Genomic DNA, 19,708 nt, shown 5'->3' on the forward strand with positions numbered 1-19,708 from the left:
TATGGACTGGCCTGAAAGTGGCCTATGTCACTTCTGTCCACAGTCCACGGTCAACTCAAAGATATATAGACCCTACTTAATTATAAGACTGGGAAGGACAGTCTTCCTCTGTGTCCAGAAAAAAAGAGAAGTAATGGTGACAATCTAGCCAGCAAAAATTAATAATGAAACAAATAGACAATCAATAAGAAAATAGAGAATTTGAACAACACTAAGGACCAAATGGACCTAACAGACATGTGCAGAACATTGATCCAACAGCAGGAAAACACACATTCTTCTCAAGTGCACATGGAACATTTTCTAGGATAGACTATATGTTAGGCCACAAAACAGGTCTTAGAAAATTCAAGAAGATTGAAAGCATCTTCTCTGACCACAATGGTATGAAACTAGAAATCAAAACAGGAGAAAAACTGAAAAACTCACAAATACACGGAAAATAAGCAATACTCTCCCAAACAACCAATGGGTCAAAGAAGAAATTAAAGGAGAAATAAAAAGTTTCTTGAGAGAAATGAAAATGGAAACACAACATAGTAAAATTTATGGGATGCAACAAAAGCAGTTCTAAGAGACAAGTTCATAGTGATAAATGCCTACATTAAGAAACAAGAAAGATTTCAAATAAAAAACCTAAGTCAATGCCTCAAGGGACTAGAAAAAGAAAAAAATTAAGCACAAACTTAGCAGAAGGAAGGAAATAATAAATGAAATAGAGAACAGGAAAGCAATACAAAAATTAACAAAATTAAGCATTGGTTCTTTGAAAAGATAAACAAAATTGACATACCTTTAGCTACAGTAACCAAGGGAAAAACGAGAGGGCCAAAATCAACAAAATTTTAAATGAAAGAGGAAAGATTACAACTGATACCACAGAAATACATGAGCGCACTATAAACAGCCATATGCCAAAAACTATATTATAAGAGATTTTATTATAAGAAATTTATTATAATTTTATTTTATATATATTATAAGAGATTTGGACAAAAAAGATGAAATGGAAAAATTCCTAGAACAAAACAACCTACCCAGACTGAATCAGGAAGAAATAGAAAATCTGAACAGATCAATTATTAGTAACGAGATTGAATCAGAAATCAATACTCTCTGAACAAAGAAAACCCCAGAACCAGGTGGCTTCTTTGCTGATTTTATGAAACATTTAAAGAAAAATTAACACCAATGCTTTTCACACTCTTCCAGAGAACCAAAGAGGAGGGAAAATTTCTAAAGTCATTTTATGAGGCCAGCATTACCCTGATACCAAAACTAGAAAAGAACAATACAAGAAAAGAAAACTAGAGGAGTGACATCAGCCTCATGGCAGTGTGAGTTCTTCCCTTTGTCTCTCCCCTCTAAGCTGTAAGCAGTAGGACATCCACTGGCCAACAAAGGACTCCCCACAGAGCACATCAGAATGTCTGAGAGATCCATGCATCTGTATGTCTGAAGGTGGGTGGTCTGGACCTCCAGGAGGCAGGGGAACCAGAGGAGCAGCCCCTCCTTCTCCAGTGGTGATGGTGATCCAAAATGCAGAGCACCCTGGCAGTGGCAGTAGTGCTCTGACCTGAGGTTCAAAAATTGCAATGACATCAGAGACCAGAGGCTGCAGGAGCAGCAAGAACACACATGGCTTACCCTTTGCCCTCCCTTTGTAGTCGCAGGGGGAGCTCACCATCTGAGGCTTCAGGAAGCACAGCAGTGCTGATGGCCCAGCTCCCTCCCTCTTCCCCAGAGGTAGCAAACCAAAATGTGGAAACCCTTAGCAGAGGCAATGGTCTGCTGATCTGAGGTTTCAGAAAGCAGACCAGCACTGGAGGTAGAGTCTGTAGGAGCAGTAGCAGCACTCATGGCTGAGCCCCTCCCACTCTCCCAGCAGAGGCAGGTAACACTTGAGACATGAGGCTTCACAAACCACAGCAGAATCTATGACTCAGCCCCCAGCTTTGGCATCAGTGACAGCAGCCCTACCAGCAGCAGGTGATGTATACAAGACCCTGGGTCCCCGGCAGTGGTTGCAACACCCGTTAACACAGCCCCCCAGCAGTGGTGCTGTCAGCACAACCAGATAACCCAGGAGAAGCAGTAACCCAGGTGGTGCATGGGAAAGCAGCACCTGAACCCAGGGAGAACCCAAAGAAAGCCAGTAGGGGAACATAAGGCCCAAGAGATCCCAGAAGCAGTGAGGTGCTCACAGCCTGGTGACTCAGGTGGCAACACCCGAGACTGAAGCCACATCATAAGCAGCAAGGCATATGCAGAACAAGGAGGGTACTGATGGCCTGGGGCACAAGCAGTGATGGGTGGGAAGTGCAGAATCTCAGATACAACCAGAAGCATATCAGAATAAAAGTAACCAAAGCCTTACCCAAGTAAGAAAGGTGTGTACTACCACACATGCACTGGCAGAGGATCAACTCATCAAGCACCATGAATAATTGCAGCAGCAACATGGTAGAACAGAAAGAAAATGACAACTCTCCAGAAACCCAACTTGGAGTCACAGAAGATTGCAATCTAACTGATGGAGAATTCCAAACAGCTGTCATGAAGAAGCTCAACGAGTACAAGAAAACTCAAAAAGTTCAAAGAGCTCAGGAGTAAAACTATTGAAAATGGAGTACTTCACCAAAGAGATTGAAGTTCTAAGAAAAAAAAAAATCTGGAGATGAAGAACACAATTAATGAATTGAAAAACAAACTAAAAGGCATTGGAAATAGAGCAGACGATGTGGAAAAGAGAATTAGTGAGCTCAAAGATAGAAATCTAGAAATGATTCAGGTGGAAGAGGAGAGAGAAATAAGATTTTTTTTTTTTATTAATGTTATGATAGATTACAACCTTGTGAGATTTCAGTTGTACATTTTTGTTAGTCATGTTGTGGGTACACCACTTCCCCCTCTGTGCCCTCCCCCCACCCCCCCTTTTCCCTGGTAACCACCGATCAGATCTCCTTATCAATATACTAACTTCCACCTATGAGTGGAGTCATATAGAGTTCGTCTTTCTCTGACTGGCTTATTTCGCTTAACATAATACCCTCGAGGTCCATCCACGTTGTTGTGAATGGGCCAATTTTGTCTTTTTTTATGGCTGAGTAGTATTCCATTGTGTATATGTACCACATCTTCTTTATCCAATCATCAGTTTCTGGGCATGTAGGCTGGTTCCACGTCTTGGCTATTGTAAATAATGCTGCGATGAACATGGGGTGCAACGGACTCTTGAGATTTCTGATATCAGGTTCTTAGGATAGATACCCAGTAATGGGATGGCTGGGTCATAGGGTATTTCTATTTTTAACTTTTTGAGAAATCTCCATACTGTTTTCCATAGTGGCTGTACCAGTTTGCATTCCCACCAACAGTGTATGAGGGTTCCTTTATCTCCACATCCTCTCCAACATTTGTCACTCTTGGTTTTGGATGTTTTTGCCAATCTAACAGGTGTAAGGTGATATCTTAGTGTAGTTTTGATTTGCATTTCCCTGATGATTAGCAATGATGAACATCTTTTCATGTGTCTATTGGCCATATTCATATCTTCTTTTGAGAAATGTCTGTTCATGTCCTCTGCCCATTTTTTGATCGGGTTTTTTTGCTGTTGTTGTTGCTAATCAGTGTGAGTTCTTTGTATATTATGGAGATTAACCCTTTGTCAGATAAGTGGCTTGTAAATATTTTTTCCCAATTAGTGAGCTGTTTTTTTGTTTCAATTCTGTTTTCCCTTGCCTTGAAGAAGCTCTTTAGTCTGATGAAGTCCCATTTGTTTATTCTTTCTATTGTTTCCCTCAACTGAGGAGTTACAGTGTCCGAAAAGATTCTTTTGAAACTGATGTCAAAGAGTGTACTGCCTATATTCTCTTCCAAAAGACTTATTGTCTCAGGCCTAATCTTTAGGTCTTTGATCCATTTTGAGTTTATTTTGGTGTGTGGTGAAAAAGAATGGTCAATTTTCAATCTTTTGCATGTGGCTGTCCAGTTTTCCCAGCACCATTTGTTGAAGAGACTTTCTTTTCTCCATTGCAGGCCCTCTGCTCCTTTGTCGAAGATTAGCTGTCCATAGATGTGTGGTTTTATCTCTGGGCTTTCAATTCTGTTCCATTGATCTGTGGACCTGTTTTTGTACCAGTACCATGCTGTTTTGATCACTGTAGCTTTGTAGTATGTTTTGAAATCGGGGGTTGTGATTCCGCCGGCTTTGTTTTTGCTCAGGATTGCTTTAGCAATTCGCGGTCTTTTGTTGCCCCATATGAATTTTAGGATTGTTTGTTCAATTTCTGTGAAGAATGTTCTTGGGATTCTGATTGGGATAGCATTGAATCTGTATATTGCTTTAGGTAGTATGGACATTTTAACTATGTTTATTCTTCCAATCCATGTGCAAGGAATGTCTTTCCATCTCTTTATGTCATCGTCAATTTCTTTCAAGAAAGTCTTGTAGTTATCATTGTATAGATCCTTCACTTCCTTGGTTAAGTTTATCCCAAGGTATTTTATTCTTTTCATTGCGATTGTGAATGGGATTGAGTTCTTGAGTTCTTTTTCTGTCAGTTCATTGTTAGTGTATAGAAATGCTACTGATTTATGCACGTTAATTTTATGCCCTGCTACTTTGCTGTAGTTGTTGATTATTTCTAATAGTTTTTCTATGGATTCTTTGGGGTTTTCTATATATAAGATCATGTCGTCTGCAAACAGCGAGAGTTTTACTTCTTTGTTACCTATTTGGATTCCTTTTATTTCTTTTTCCTGCCGAATTGCTCTGGCCAGCACCTCCAGTACTATGTTGAATAGGAGTGGTGAAAGTGGGCACCCTTGTCTTGTTCCTGTCCTCAGAGGGATGGCTTTCAGTTTTTGTCCATTGAGTATGATGTTGGCTGTGGGTCTATCATATATGGCCTTTATTATGTTGAGGTACTTTCCTTCTATACCCATTTTACTGAGGGTTTTTATCATAAATGGGTGTTGGATCTTGTCAAATGCTTTCTCTGCATCTATTGAGATGATCATGTGGTTTTTGCTTTTCATTTTGTTGATGTAGTGTATCACGTTGATTGACTTGCGGATGTTGAACCATCCCTGTGTCCCTGGTATAAATCCCACTTGATCATGGTGTATAATCTTTTTGATGTATTGCTGTATTCAGTTTGCCAAAATTTTGTTGAGGATTTTTGCATCTATGTTCATCAGTGATATCGGCCAGTAGTTCTCCTTCTTTGTGTTGTCCTTGTCAGGTTTGGGGATCAGAGTGATGTTGGCTTCATAGAATGTGTTAGGGAGTTCTCCATCTTTCTCAATTTTCTGGAACAGTTTGAGGAGAATAGGTATTAAGTCTTCTTTGAATGTTTGGTAGAATTCTCCAGAGAAGCCGTCTGGTCCTGGACTCTTATTTTTGGGGAGGATTTTGATTACCGTTTCTATTTCCTTACTTGTGATTGGCCTATTCAGATTCTCCATTTCTTCCTGATTCAGTTTGGGGAGATTGTAGGAGTCTAGGAATTTGTCCATTTCTTCCACGTTGTTCAATTTGTTGGCATATAGTTTTTCATAGTATTCTCTTATGATCTCTTGTATTTCACTGGTATCTGTTGTGATTTCTCCTCTGTCATTCCTAATTTTATTAATTTGCGATTTCTCTCTTCTTTTCTTGGTGAGTCTGGCTAGGGGTTTGTCAATTTTGTTAATTCTTTCGAAGAACCAACTCTTTGTTTCATTGATCCTTTCTATTGTCTTTTTTGTTTCAATATCATTTATTTCTGCTCTTATTTTTATTATTTCCCTCCTTCTACTGACTCTGGGCTTTGTTTGTTCTTCTTTTTCTAGTTCTGTTAGGTGTCGTTTGAGGTTGCTTATGTGAGCTTTTTCTTGTTTAGTGAGGTGAGCCTGTATTGCGATGAATTTCCCTCTTAGGACTGCTTTTGCTGCATCCCAAATGATTTGGTATGTCGTGTTCTCATTTTCATTAGTCTCCAGATAAAATTTGATTTCTTCTTTAATTTCTTCAATGATCCATTGTTTGTTGAGAAGCGTGTTGTTTAGTCTCCACATTTTTGCACCTTTCTCTGCTTTTTTCTTGTAGTTGATTTCTAGTTTAATAGCATTATGATCAGAAAAGATGCTTGATATTATTTCAACTCTCTTGTATTTATTGACGTTTGCTTTGGTTCCCAAAATATGGGCAATCCTTGAGAATGTTCCATGTGCACTTGAGAAGAAAGTGTAATCTGCTGTTTTTGGATGAAGTGTTCTATATATATCTAATAAGTCCATCTGGTCTAATTTTTCATTTAATTCTATTATTTCCTTGTTGATTTTCTGTCTGGATGTTCTGTCCATTGGTGTTAATGGTGTGTTGAGGTCCCCTACTATTATTGTATTGTTGTTGATGTCTTCTTTTAGTTCTATTAAGAGTTGCTTTACAAATTTTGGTGCTCCTGTGTTGGGTGCGTATATATTTATAAGTGTTATGTCTTCTTGGTGGAGAGTCCCTTTTATCATTATATACTGTCCCTCTTTATCTTTCTTTATCTGTTTTGCTTTGAAATCTACCTTGTCTGATATTAGTATAGCGACACCTGCTTTCTTTTGTTCATTATTAACTTGGAGTATTGTTCTCCATCCCTTCACTCTGAGTCTGTGTTTGTCTTTGGGGCTGAGGTGTGTTTCCTGGAGGCAGCATATTGTTGGATCTTGTTCTTTGATCCATCCTGCCACTCTGTGTCTTTTGATTGGGGAGTTCAATCCATTTACATTTAGAGTGATTATTGAGACGTGGGGGCCTACCACTACCATTTTGTGTCTTGTTTTCCGGTTTTCTTCAGTTTCCTTTGTTTCTCGTCCCATGGTTTAATCTGTTCTGATGTAGAGCTGCTACTCTCTGTTGTTGTCCTTCTACTTATCTCCTCTGCTCTTGGTTTTGTAGCCCCTTTCCTTTTTTGGATTTTTCAGGAATGAGGGTTTTCCTGAGGATTTCCTGAAGAGGAGGTTTTGTGGCAATGAACTCCCTTAATTTTTGTTTATCTGGGAAAGTTTTTATTTCTCCATCGTATTTGAAGGATATTTTCGCTGGGTAGAGAATTCTCGGCTGTAGATTTTTGTCCTTCAGATTTTTGAATATATCATTCCAGTCTCTTCTAGCCTGTAAAGTTTCTGCTGAGAAATCTGCTGATAGCCTGATGGGGGTTCATTTGTAGGTTAGTTTCTTTTGCCTGGCTGTCCTTAGTATTTTCTCCTTGTCGTTGACTTTTGCTAGCTTCACTACTATATGCCGTGGAGTTGGTCTTCTTGCATTGATAAAGTTTGGAGATCTATTGGCTTCTGTCACCTGAAGATCCATCTCTCTCACCAGATTTGGGAAGTTCTCAGCCATTATTTCTTTGAATAGGCTTTCTGCCCCTTTCTCCTTCTCTTCTCCCTCTGGTATAACTATAATCCTTACGTTGCATCTCCTAATTGTGTCTGATAATTCTCGGAGAGTTTCTTCATTTCTTTTTAGTCTTGCTTCTCTCTCCTCCTCTGCCTGCAGCAATTCTATATTGCCATCTTCCAAATTGCTAATTCTTTCCTCCATATTATCGGCCCTACTGTTCAGAGCATCTAGATTTTTCTTAATCTCCTCTATTGTGTTCTTCATTTCCAGTATTTCTGTTTGGTTCTTCTTTATCGTATCAAACTCTTTTGTGACATAGCTCCTGAACTCGTTGAGTTGTCGGTCAGAATTCTCTCTTAACTCATTGAGAATTTTAATGATGGCTGTTTTGAAGTCATCATCATTTAGGTTATATATCTCATTTTCTTTGGGATTGTTTTCTGTGTATTTGTTACTTTCTTTCTGTTCTGGAGATTTAATGTATTTTTTCATATTGCTTGATGTTGTTGATTTGTGCCTCCGCATGGAGATAGAGTTTAGTTGCTCCTTTCACTTGTTTCAGCTGCTGCGGTGGGGGAGCAGCTGTTTATACTGCACCAACCAGGAACCCTGTCCGCAGTTGCTAACTGGGCCTGGGCCCCTCCTCGTAGCCACAGTGGCCCTTTGGATTCCCTCCTCTGCCATGGGGGCCGTCACAGGGGGGCTTCAGGCTGCAGGTGCCTACTGTTGCAGCCCACCTAGATGTGCTCCCTCCTTGGGGTCTGCAACGGTGTTATGGGCTTTTCCAGCGGCCAGGGGTGGGATCACTTATATTTGTCGCTCCGTTGCTGTCAGCACCCACAAAATCTCACTTGTCCTCTATGGGTCGCAGGAGAGCTATTGGCATCTTCTACAGTCTGTGGTTAGTTCACCTAGCTATGCTGCTTTTGCCCTGGGGTCTTCCAGCCTTGTGGCTGCCGGCTGGGTGCCTTCTACTGGTGCTGTGCAGAGGCTTTCCCTAAGGCTGCTGTGAGCCTGTAGGGTTTCCCCCTAGGCTATGGAGCTGGGTCTCTGGAACTCCCCCCAGCCCCAGTCCTCTCCGAGATCTCTGGCTATCCCTAGTCCCACGGGGCGGGCAATGGCAGCTGGGGGTTGCCCCGCCCTCTGGGATTCTCTCCGGGACTCTCCTGGAGCCGTGAATGCTGGGCGTAGCCCCTCTGCTAATGGCAGACAGAGAGTTTTGTCTGCTGCCCGGGCGGAACTCCGGAGCTTCCCCTCCGGGTCGCAGAGCCGGCCTTTGAAACTCCCCCCAGCCCCAGTCCTCTCCGAGATCTCCGGCAATCCCTACTCCCACGGGGCGGGCAACAGCAGCTGGGAGACCTCCGTACCCTCAGCGACTCTCTCTGGGACCCTCCGGGTGCCGCGAACACCAGGCGGGGTCTCCCTGCCAATGGCGGGGAGAGACTCTCCCCGCGGGCTCAGGTGTGCAACTCCAAAGTTTCCCTCTGTGTTTAGGAGTAATTGCGGGGGGTTTAGGTAGGGTTCTGGTCACCTGTTTCCACCGTCACTCCTCTGTTGTGTGCTTGCTCCTGCCCTAGATGTGTGTAGATCCTCTGGGGGCGTCCGTTGGAAGAAAGCCGCTTGCGGGTACTAGGCTGCTCGGTCGGGGTCGGAGAGTCGAGAAATAAGATTTTTTAAAAGTGAAGAAATTCTATGAGAAGTATCCAAATCAACTGGAAAGGCAAGATAGGAATAATAAGAATACACATTTTTCTTGGGTGCACATGGAATATTCTCTGGCATAGATCATAGGTTAGGTCACAAAAAAACTCTTAGAAAATTTAAGAAGATTGAAATCATATCAAGTATCTGTTCTGACCAAAATGGTATGAAACTGGAAATCAATAACAGAAGGAGACTTTTCACATAACTTTAGCCTTAGCCTGCAAGACCCTAGAGTCCCAAGTAGAGATTAAGATCCATTGCATTCTAGACACTACACAGACTTTCTACCATGCTAAATGAATGTCGTAGTACAAGGAATATTTATGATCTATTAATATTTCCAGTATTGCAGCCTGTCTTATTTTGTTCCAATTGGTGTCAAAGACCTACTGGTAAAAGATTAGAGAAGAAGCTTTTTTGTACTTAGTATCTGTTTACAAACAGGGAGAGCTGCTTCTGAGATCTACTGTTGATTATCTGTTGATTCTTTAAGGCATTAAGTGCAAAGTTTCACCTGTGAAAACGTTCCCTAAATTTCAAAATGTGCCTCCTATTTCACATTTACTTTTACAGTAGGTTGTTTTTGTTCTCTAATCTAACACCTACCTGTTTCTCAGGTTTGGCAGGAGGTTAATACTCAGCTGGTGTTTGCTCCAGTTAGCCATTGCTGACACCTGTGCAGCCTTTGCTCCCACCTTCCTCATTTACTGCGCACTACGCTTCTTGGCTGGCCTTTCTCTCATAAGCATCCTGGTAAATAGTAATATGCTCAGTAAGTCAACACTTTTGATCGTGTACATTTTCCAAGCCTTGACTTTGATTTTGACATTCCACTTTTGTGTAAAGTCAATATCTCGTTTGTGTTTTCTTTCAGTTGTAGAATGGACATTGGCCCGATTCCAAGCATTGGGAATGACACTGACAGGTTGTTCCTATAGTGTTGGACAGATAATATTAGGAGGACTGGCTTATGCCATTAGAGACTGGCGCACCCTCCAGCTGGTGTTTTCTGTGCCTGTATTTGCCATCCTTCTGTCTTCAAGGTATAAGCTCTCTCTCGGTTTTAGAGGATCCTGGAATGAAAGATGCATGCAACCAGGACACATGGATCTTTTTGGTCCTTGGTCAATATTTGAGCTTGTGCTCTACTAATCTGTGTAATTCCAGAAGCTGAGCAATCAGGGTTGCCAGATAACATCGTGGACATTAAATTAAATTTGAATTTCAGATAAACAACACATATTTTTGTATAATAACATAGCAAATGTTATATGGCATATAGTTACACTGAAAATTATTCATGGTTTGTGTGAAATTTCTATTTATCTGAGAGTTCTGTATTTTTATGTGCTAGGAGGATAAAATACAGAGTGCCTCATTGAATTCAAATTTTGGATAAATAGCAAATAATATTTTAGCATAAGTATCTCCCAAATATTGCATAAATACTGCATAAAACATAGTTATACTAAAAAGTGATTTGCTGTTTATTTGAATACAAATTTAACTAGGCACAGGGAATTTTTAGTTTACAAAATTGGCACTTCTCCTGAATAAGAGGGGAGTCAACATGACTCCAGGCCTGTGTTCCCAGCAGACGAAGTGTTTTCGTACTTATGGTACAGGAGAAGGTAAATTTATTTTCTGGTCTAAACGAACTGTGGTACTTATTAGATAGGATGGAAAGGCACCTGCAGGAAAGGAAAAACTTCCTTCTAAGCCTCTTAGATTCTCTGGATGGCTTAAGAACTAAACTGACATAAGACATCAACAGGAGAAACACACACAAATTTATTTACTGTTTTTACATGTACACATGAGTCTTCAGAGGGAAAACAAAGATTCAAAAAGCCATTGGGTCCAAAGACTTATATACATTTTTACACATACAAAAAAACCTTGGAGACGTGACAAGACAAAGTAGCTTGGGCATGGGGCATTATTTTGTGGGACAATTACTAGGAAATATGTGGGGCAACTAAGAGAAAATAAGAGTTATTTTACTAAGTTTGTTTATACAAGTCCATTTCAGTGTCAACCCCTAGTCTCTGGTGATAAGAATGTTCTTCTCTTCCTGGCACTGGATGGGCATCTTTAACAAGGGAAATTTTAGGACCTACTTGTAGCTAGAAAGGGAGACTTCAGAGAGATCTTCCTGCATCTGCAGTTTCTCAAGTGCCTTCAGCTCAAAATTATCAATATGTTAAAGCAGCAAATTTTGAGTGGCATATTCCAAACTCCTGCACATCTCTGGACAAAGGTTACGTGAAAAACGGGCAAGTGAGAGTTAACTGCACTTCTGTTCTCTTCTTTCCTCAGGTGGCTGGCAGAGTCTGCTCGGTGGCTTATTATCACCAACAAACCTGAGGAGGCCTTAAATAAACTTAGAAAAGCAGCACACAGAAATGGAAGGAAGAATGTTGCAGACACCCTAACTCTGGAGGTGAGGAGGATGGGAGCTGGATATGGGATGTAGGGAAGATGTGACCTACATCTAGATTAGTCAATACCCATGAGAGGGATTGAAGGTAAGATCTCAGGAGTGGTTATGGGTCTTCTAACCTCACTGTCCTGGTTCCCAATGAGTCTCAACATCGTTTAGGTTAACCTAAGGGTAAGACATGCTTTGATGAAGGTACTGGATACATATTTTACTCAATGGGGGCAGAGAGCACTGAATATTAACAATTATAAAGATTGTAGACTCACCAAGAAAAAAGAAAGAAGGCTTAAGTAAATGAAATCAGAAAAGAGAAAGGAGAAATTACAACAGATACAAGGAAATAAAAAGAACTGTAAGAGAAAACTATGAAAAACTTTATGCAAAAAATATTGGATAATCTAGAAGAAATGGATAAATTCTTAGACTTATACAACCTTCCAAAATTGAATCAAAAAGAATAGAGGATCTAAACAGACGGATCACCAGTAAGGAGATCAAAACAGTAATTAAAAACCTCCCAAAAAACAAAAGTCCAGGACCAGGTGGCTTCCTTGGCAAATTATACCAAATATTCAAAGAAGATTTAATACCTATCCCTCTCACTCTTCCAAAAAATTGAAGAGGAGGGGAGGCTTCCTAACTTAGTGTATGAGGAAAAAATTACCCTGGCACCAAAACCAGACAAGAACAAAACCAAAAAAGAAAATTACAGGCCAATATCACTGATGAACATAGATGTGAAAATCATCAACAAAATATTAGTGAATCGAATACCAAAAATACATTAAAAGGATCATACGCCATGATCAAGTGGGATTTATTCCAGAGACACAAGGATAGTGCAACATCTACATTCGATGAACATTAACAAAAAGAAGAATGAAAAACACATGATCATCTCAATAGATGCAGAGAAAGTATTCAACAAGATACAGCATCTATTTATGATAAAAAATTCTAGATAGATGAGTATAAAAAGACAGTGTCTCAACTATCATAGAAAACCCTAGAGAAATCCACAAAAAACTATTAGAAATTATTGACAAAAACAATAACATTGCAGGGTACAAAATCAATCTTCAAAAATCAGTTGCATTTCTATACACTAACAATGAAGTAGCAGAAAGGGAAATCAAAAATACAATTCCATTTACAATCACCACAAAAAGAATAGTATACCTAGGAATAAATTCAACCAAGGAGGTGAAAGACTGGTACCCTGAAACCTATAAAACCTTGTTGAAAGAAATCGAGGAACATGTGAAGAAGTGGAAAGATATTCCATGCTCATGTATTGGAAGAATTAACACACTGAAAACATCCATTCTTCCTAAATCAATCAACACATTCAATGCAATTCCTATCAAAGTCCCAAAAGCATTTTTCATGGAAATGGAACAAAGATCCTAAAATTTACATGGAACAAGATATCCCAAATAAATAGCCAAGGCAACCCTGAGAAGAAAGAACAAAGAGGGAGGTATCACAATCCCTGATTTAAAAATATACTACAAAGCTATAGTAATCAAAAGACTCTGGTATCGGCAGAAAAACACACATGCACAGATGAATGGAACAGAATTGAGAGGCCAGAAATAAATGTACACATCTATGGTTAGCTAATTTTTGACAAAGGAGCCAAGAACTTACAATGGAGAAAAAAATTCTATTGAATAAAAGGTGTTTGGAAAACTGGAAAGCCACATGCAAAAGAATGAAAGCAGACCATTATCTTAGACAATACATAAAAATTAACTCAAAATGGATTAAAGACTTGAATGTAAGGCCTGAAACCATAAAACTCATAAAAGAAAATATAGCTAGTACACTCTTTGACATGAGTTTTAGCACTGTCTCTTTGAATATTATGTCTCCTCAGGCAAGGGAAACAAATGAAAAAATGAACAAGTGCGACTACATCCATCTAAAAAGCTTCTTCGCAGCAAAGAAAATCATCAACAAAAAGAAAAGAAAACCCAACAGTTGAGAGAGGATATTCGCAAATCATATATCTGATAATGGATTAATATCCAAAATATATAAAGACTCGTACAACTTGACAACAGAAAAACAAACAGCCTAGTTAAAAAATAGGCAGAGGATCTGAACATTTTCCCAAATAAGATATACAGATGGCCTTGAGGCACAGGAAAAGATGTACAATACCACTAGTTATTAGGGAAATGCAAATCAAAACCATATTGAGATATCACCTCACACCTGTCAGAATGGCTATTATTAAAAAAATGAAAAGAACTAGTATTGGTCAAGATGTGGAGAAAAGGGAACTCTCATATACTGCTGGTAGGAATGCAAACTGGTGCAGCCACTATGGAAAACAGTATGGAGATTTTTCAAAAAATAAAGAATAGAACTACAGTATGATCCAGTTATTCCACTTCTGGCTATTTATCCAAAAAACATGAAAACACTAATTTGAAAAGATATATGCATCCCCATGTTCGTTGCAGCATTGTTCATAATGGCCGAGACTTGGAAACAATCTAAGTGCCCATCAAGGGAAGAATGGATAAAGATGTTGCATATATGAATATTATGGAGGACTACTCATCCACAAAAAAATGAAATCTTGCCATTTACAACCACATGGATGGACTTTGAGGGCATTGTGCTTAGCAAAATAAGTCAGACAGAGAAAGCCAAATACCATATGATTTCACTGGAAGATAAAACAACAACAACAACAAACACATAGACACAGAGGACAGATTGGTGGTTACCAGAGGGAAAGGGGGAAGGGAGGAGGGCAAAAAGTGTAAAAGGGCACAAGGGTACGGTGATGGATGGCAATTAGACTTGGGTAGTGAATGTGGTGTAGTCTACATAGAAGTCAAAATATAGTGATATACACCTGAAACTTACATAATGTTATACACCAAAGTTACCTCAAAAATTAAGTTAATGAAAATAATTATTTAAAAGAAGCTTGTATATTGGTCTCACCCTATGTAAGAGAAAGTAATAAAAACTAATCCATTCCCTTCCAGTTAATGTTCTGATGGCCATTTTTCAGGACAGTAACACCAGTAGAAGGATTAGTGACCACGCGGAATAGAGGATAAGGAGGTTCTCCTATTTGTTCATCCACCCATTCACTTTCTTTCATGGTATAGTTAGTAAGTGCCTACCTGTGGCCAGTTTTGTTCCATCCCTGGAAATATGGCATTGACCACAAAAGTCCAAATCCACGTTGTGTGGAATTTGCATTCTCCTTATTACATGTTCCAAGAACATGACTGAGTGGGAATGCTTCAGAGAAGTCTTTCCTTTTCTTCTTTTCCATCCCAGGTATGGAAGGCAAATATTGCTGTGCATGATTAGTTAAATCATTCTTCATGTCATGCACATATATAAACTATTTATTGAAAAATTATGTAGTGCCAGGCATGACTCCGGTTCGTGAATATCGGAATCAATCCCAGCCTCCAAAGAGCTTTCACATTAATGTGAAATTAAGTTCAAAGGTTTACAGTGATAACAGAATGTAAAGAATTCTAATGGAGATAAGGAAAAAAAATCCATCCTTCTTTTATTAATAAAGGAGAGGATTAGAAGCTTGCCACTCAAAAAGAAGGAATAAAACACTTCTGGAAACACGTACAATGGCACAACTGATGGAAGATATTATAGTCCCGGAAAAATCAGAGGTCCTTTAGAAGATTTCAGATAATGCTCCTGAGAATTCAGATCCCACTGAAGATGGCTGGAAGGAATCAGGTTTCCCCAGAGGTGAAGCATTACACAGACAATAGCACTGAGCATTCCTGATATGATGGGGAGAACATTGGCTTGTGCCTTAAAAAAAAAAAAAAAAAAAGGATGAAGGTGGACATTGAAATTTAGGTGGAGCTCTATGGCAGTTCAATACTGTGCCAATATACACCTAAATTATACAAAATACTTTTGGACCAACTAACATCTCAGGAATTATCTTTGCTTCCACACCCTTACCTAGTATTTTGCCTACCAGATTGGCCCAATCCAGAGAAGGAAACCTTAAATATTTACAAGGGTCAGGCAGATACAAAAGTAAGTGATACTGAAAGCAGGAAAAAGTGAGTGATACTGAAATCAGGAAAAAAACTATGCATAATCAAGGTGAATGGCAACTGACAATCACCTTACTGCCAGGTGGAAGAAAAAGAGCATGGCAAGAGCAGCAGTTAAATTGTGGTTTACACAGAAGGGGGCAGAGCAAAATGGTGGAGTGAGCTGACCCGGGATTCTCTCCCCTCCAAAATACAACAAAAGATTGGAAGAACTGAATTTCAGAGAATAAACATAATGCCAGCTCATTAGAGACCTACAATACCAAGAAGGCGGAGATCATAAACCTTGCTTACACCTTCGGAGGCGCTGGAACGGTAGGAAAGAACATCGCTCCCTCCCCTAGAGTCTGCGATTGCTGTGGCGCGGGTCAGGAAGGAGCCGGGGAGGGGCTGCGTGACCAGGGGATCATCCAGGACTCCTGCCGCTGATTCAGTGGAGACCCGCTGACGGGGGGAAAGCTTCCATCCACAGGGACCCCAAAAAGCAAGGGCCTTGGGAGACCAGAGAACAGAACTGATCTGAACCCAGACTGGCGCGTGTGAGTAACAGCCCCTCCCCCCCAGCAAAGCCAGTGGGCGCAGCCATCTTGCCCCCAAGGCGGAGTGCTCATAACACGCCGCTCTCGACCCCCTTCTAGTGGCGACAGGCTGTAACTGCAAATGAATTCTACCACCATGAGAAAAAACCGCTCCTCTACCATCCAGCAATTTATAAATGCCCCAGACCAGAAGGAAAACAGTAAAAACACAGAATTAAGTCCTGAGGACTTGGAATTAGGTAAACTAAGTGATAATGAATTCAGAGCAGCTATAATAAAAAAACTCAATGAGGTAGAGAGAAAGACAGAGAAACAAGCCGAGTTCTGGAGTTACCTCACAAAAGAGATTGAAATCATAAAGAAGAATCAAACAGAATTACTTGAGATGAAAAACACAATGGACCAGATAAAAGAGAATACGGATTCCCTGAATGCCCATGTAGACAACATAGAGGAGAAAATTAGCATAATCGAGGACAGACAGGCTGAATGGCACCAGACAGAGGAAGAAAGAGAACTAAGAATTTTAAAAAATGAGGAAAATCTCTGAGAGATAATGGATTCAATGAGGAGTAAGAACATAAGGATCATAGGAATTCCCGAGAATATGGAAAAGGAAAATGGAGCAGAAAGTGTGCTTAATGAAATTATTGAAGAGAACTTCCCAAATCTAGGGATCAACGGAGAAATGTGTGTAGAGGAGGGTTTTAGATCTCCTAGATTTGTCAATGTAAAAAGACCTACTGCAAGGCACATAGTAGTAAAGTTGGCAAATAGGAATGATAAGGAGAGAATACTCAGGGAAGTAAGGAAAAAAAAGAGAATAACCTATAAAGGAGCCCCTATCAGACTGTCAGCGGATTTCTCTACAGAAACTCTACAAGCTAGGAGAGAATGGAGTGATATATTCAAAGCTTTAAAGGATAAAAACCTTCAGCCAAGAATACTCTATCCAGCAAGAATTTCCTTCAGATATGAGGGAGAAATTAAATCTTTTCCAGACAAACAAAAGTTAAGGGAATTTGTAACTAAAAGCCCTCCACTACAAGAAATCCTCAAGTAGGCTCTCATACCTGAAAAAAGAAGAAAGGGAGAAAGGGGACACAATCCACAGACTAGGGAGACCGATGGATAGAACCAGAACAGGATAGCAAATATTCAATTATAGCATTAGGGTAAAGGTAAGGAAACTACCAAAACAAGGACGATCTTAGCACTCTAACTACAAATTAATAAGACGAGTTGGAATAAAAAATGAAAATAATTATTTAGGAGGGGAAGAGCAAAGGGTCTAAATCAGTATTGGTCAAGTAGGTAAGAGACCACGAGAGAATAGACTATATTATACACGAGATTCTAAATACAAACTTCAAGGTAGACACTAAAATAAAGTACAGAACAGAGTCACAAATCATAAATAAGGAAAAATCTAAGAAACCCAGCATAAGAAATTGCAGTATTAAATGGGTAGTCTAAAGCACACAGGAAAAAAAAAACACAGGAAAACAAGATAATGAGCGACAGATTAACAGCATTAAGTCCACATGCATCAATAATCACTCTCAATGTGAACGGATTGAACTCTCCAATAAAAAGACACAGAGTGGCAAAATGGATTAAAGAACACGATCCAACAGTTTGTTGCCTCCAGGAAACACACCTCAGCCCCAAGGACAAACACAGACTCAGGGTGAAGGGGTGGAGGACAATACTTCAAGCAAATAGCAAGGAAAAAAAGGCAGGTGTTGCAATTCTCATATCAGACCAAGTGGATTTCAAAATAAGACAGGTAAAGAGAGACACAGAGGGACAATATATAATGATCAAAGGGACACTTCATCAAGAAGAAATAACGCTTATAAATATCTATGCACCCAACACAGGAGCACCAAGATTCACAAAGCAACTATTAACAGAACTAAAGGAAGATGTTAAAAACAACACAATAATAGTAGGGGACCTCAACACCCCACTCACATCAATGGACAGATCATCCAGACAGAAAATCAACAAGGAAATAGTGGAGCTAAATGAAAAACTAAAACAATTGGACTTAATAGACATATATAGATCACTCCTCCCTGAAAGAGCTGAATACACATTCTTCTCAAGTGCACGTGGAACATTCTCTAGGATAGACCATATGTTGGGAAACAAGGCAAGACTCTACAAATTCAAAAAAATTGAAATAACAACAAGCATCTTCTCAGATCATAGTGCTATAAGGCTAGAAATTAATTACAAGAAAAAAGCTGAGAAAGGCACAAAGATGTGGAGACTAAACAACACACTACTGAATAAGCAATGGATCATTGAAGAAATTAAAGAAGAAATAAAAAAATACCTGGAAACAAATGAAAATGATAGCATGCCATACCAACTCATATGGGATACAGCAACAGCTGTATTAAGAGGAAAATTCATCACAATACAGGCACATCTTAACAAACAAGAAAAATCCCAAATAAGCAACCTTAAAGCACACCTAACTGAACTAGAGAAAAAAGAACAAATGAAGCCCAAAGTCAGCAGAAGGAGAGAAATAATAAAAATCAGAGCAGAAATAAATACTATTGAAACGAAAAAGGCAGTAGAAAGGATCAATGAGACAAAGAGCTGGTTCTTTGAGAAGATAAATAAAATTGACAAACCACTAGCCAGACTTACAAATAAAAAAAGGGAGAAAGCTCAAATAAACAAAATCAGAAATGAAGGAGGAGAAATAACAACAGACTCTGCAGAAATACAACAGATTATAAGAGAATACTACAAAAAACTATATGCCAACAGAATGGATAACCTAGAGGAAATGGATAAATTCTTGGAGTCCTACAATCTCCCAAAGCTCACTCAAGAAGAGGCAGACAATTTGAACAGACCAATCACAAGGAAAGAGATTGAAACAGCAATCAAAAACATCCCAAAGAATAAAACCCCAGGACCAGATGGCTTTCCTGGGGAATTCTACCAAACTTTCAGAGAGAATTAATACCTATCCTTTTCAAGCTATTCCAAAAAATTAAGGAGGATGGAACACTTCCTAACACATTCTATGAGGCCAACATCACACTGATACCAAAGCCTGACAAGGACACCACGAAAAAAGAGAACTACAGGCCAATATCACTGATGAACATAGATGCAAAAATTCTAAACAAAATTTTGGCCACCAGAATTCAGCAATTCATCAAAAGAATCATACATCAGGATCAGGTGGGATTCATACCAGGGACACAGGGATGGTTCAACATCCGCAAATCAATCAACGTGATACACCACATCAACAAACTGAGGAATAAAAACCACATGATCATCTCAATAGATGCAGAGAAGGCATTTGACAAAATCCAACAGCCATTTATGATAAAAACACTGAACAAAATGGGCATAGAAGGAAACTACCTCAACATAATAAAGGCCATATACAACAAACCCACAGCCAACATCATACTCAATGGGCAAAAACTGAACCCCATCCCCCTGAAAACAGGAATGAGACAAGGATGCCTTCTATCACCACTCTTATTTCACATAGTAGTGGAGGTCCTGGCCAGAGCAATCAGGCAAGAAA

The 19,708-nt window shown here is 39.5% G+C and overlaps 1 protein-coding gene across 3 annotated transcripts in view; it reads left to right on the plus strand.

Annotated features, from left to right (window-relative positions):
• LOC139074497 (organic anion transporter 7-like) overlaps positions 1 to 19,708 on the plus strand; it is a 41,406-nt gene that overhangs the window by 12,714 nt on the left and 8,984 nt on the right. Inside the window, exons 3-5 of one of the 3 annotated variants that reach the window (XM_070565360.1) lie at positions 9,703 to 9,857; positions 9,960 to 10,128; positions 11,405 to 11,528. In XM_070565360.1, coding sequence (XP_070421461.1) covers positions 9,703 to 9,857; positions 9,960 to 10,128; positions 11,405 to 11,528 — 448 coding nt within the window. The remainder of the gene's footprint in view (positions 1 to 9,702; positions 9,858 to 9,959; positions 10,129 to 11,404; positions 11,529 to 19,708) is intronic. The other 2 variants (XM_070565361.1, XM_070565362.1) reach the window with 2 other exon arrangements.

Source organism: Equus przewalskii, chromosome 11 (genome assembly GCF_037783145.1).
Source record: "Equus przewalskii isolate Varuska chromosome 11, EquPr2, whole genome shotgun sequence".
Classification (NCBI taxonomy): Eukaryota; Metazoa; Chordata; class Mammalia; order Perissodactyla; family Equidae; genus Equus; species Equus przewalskii.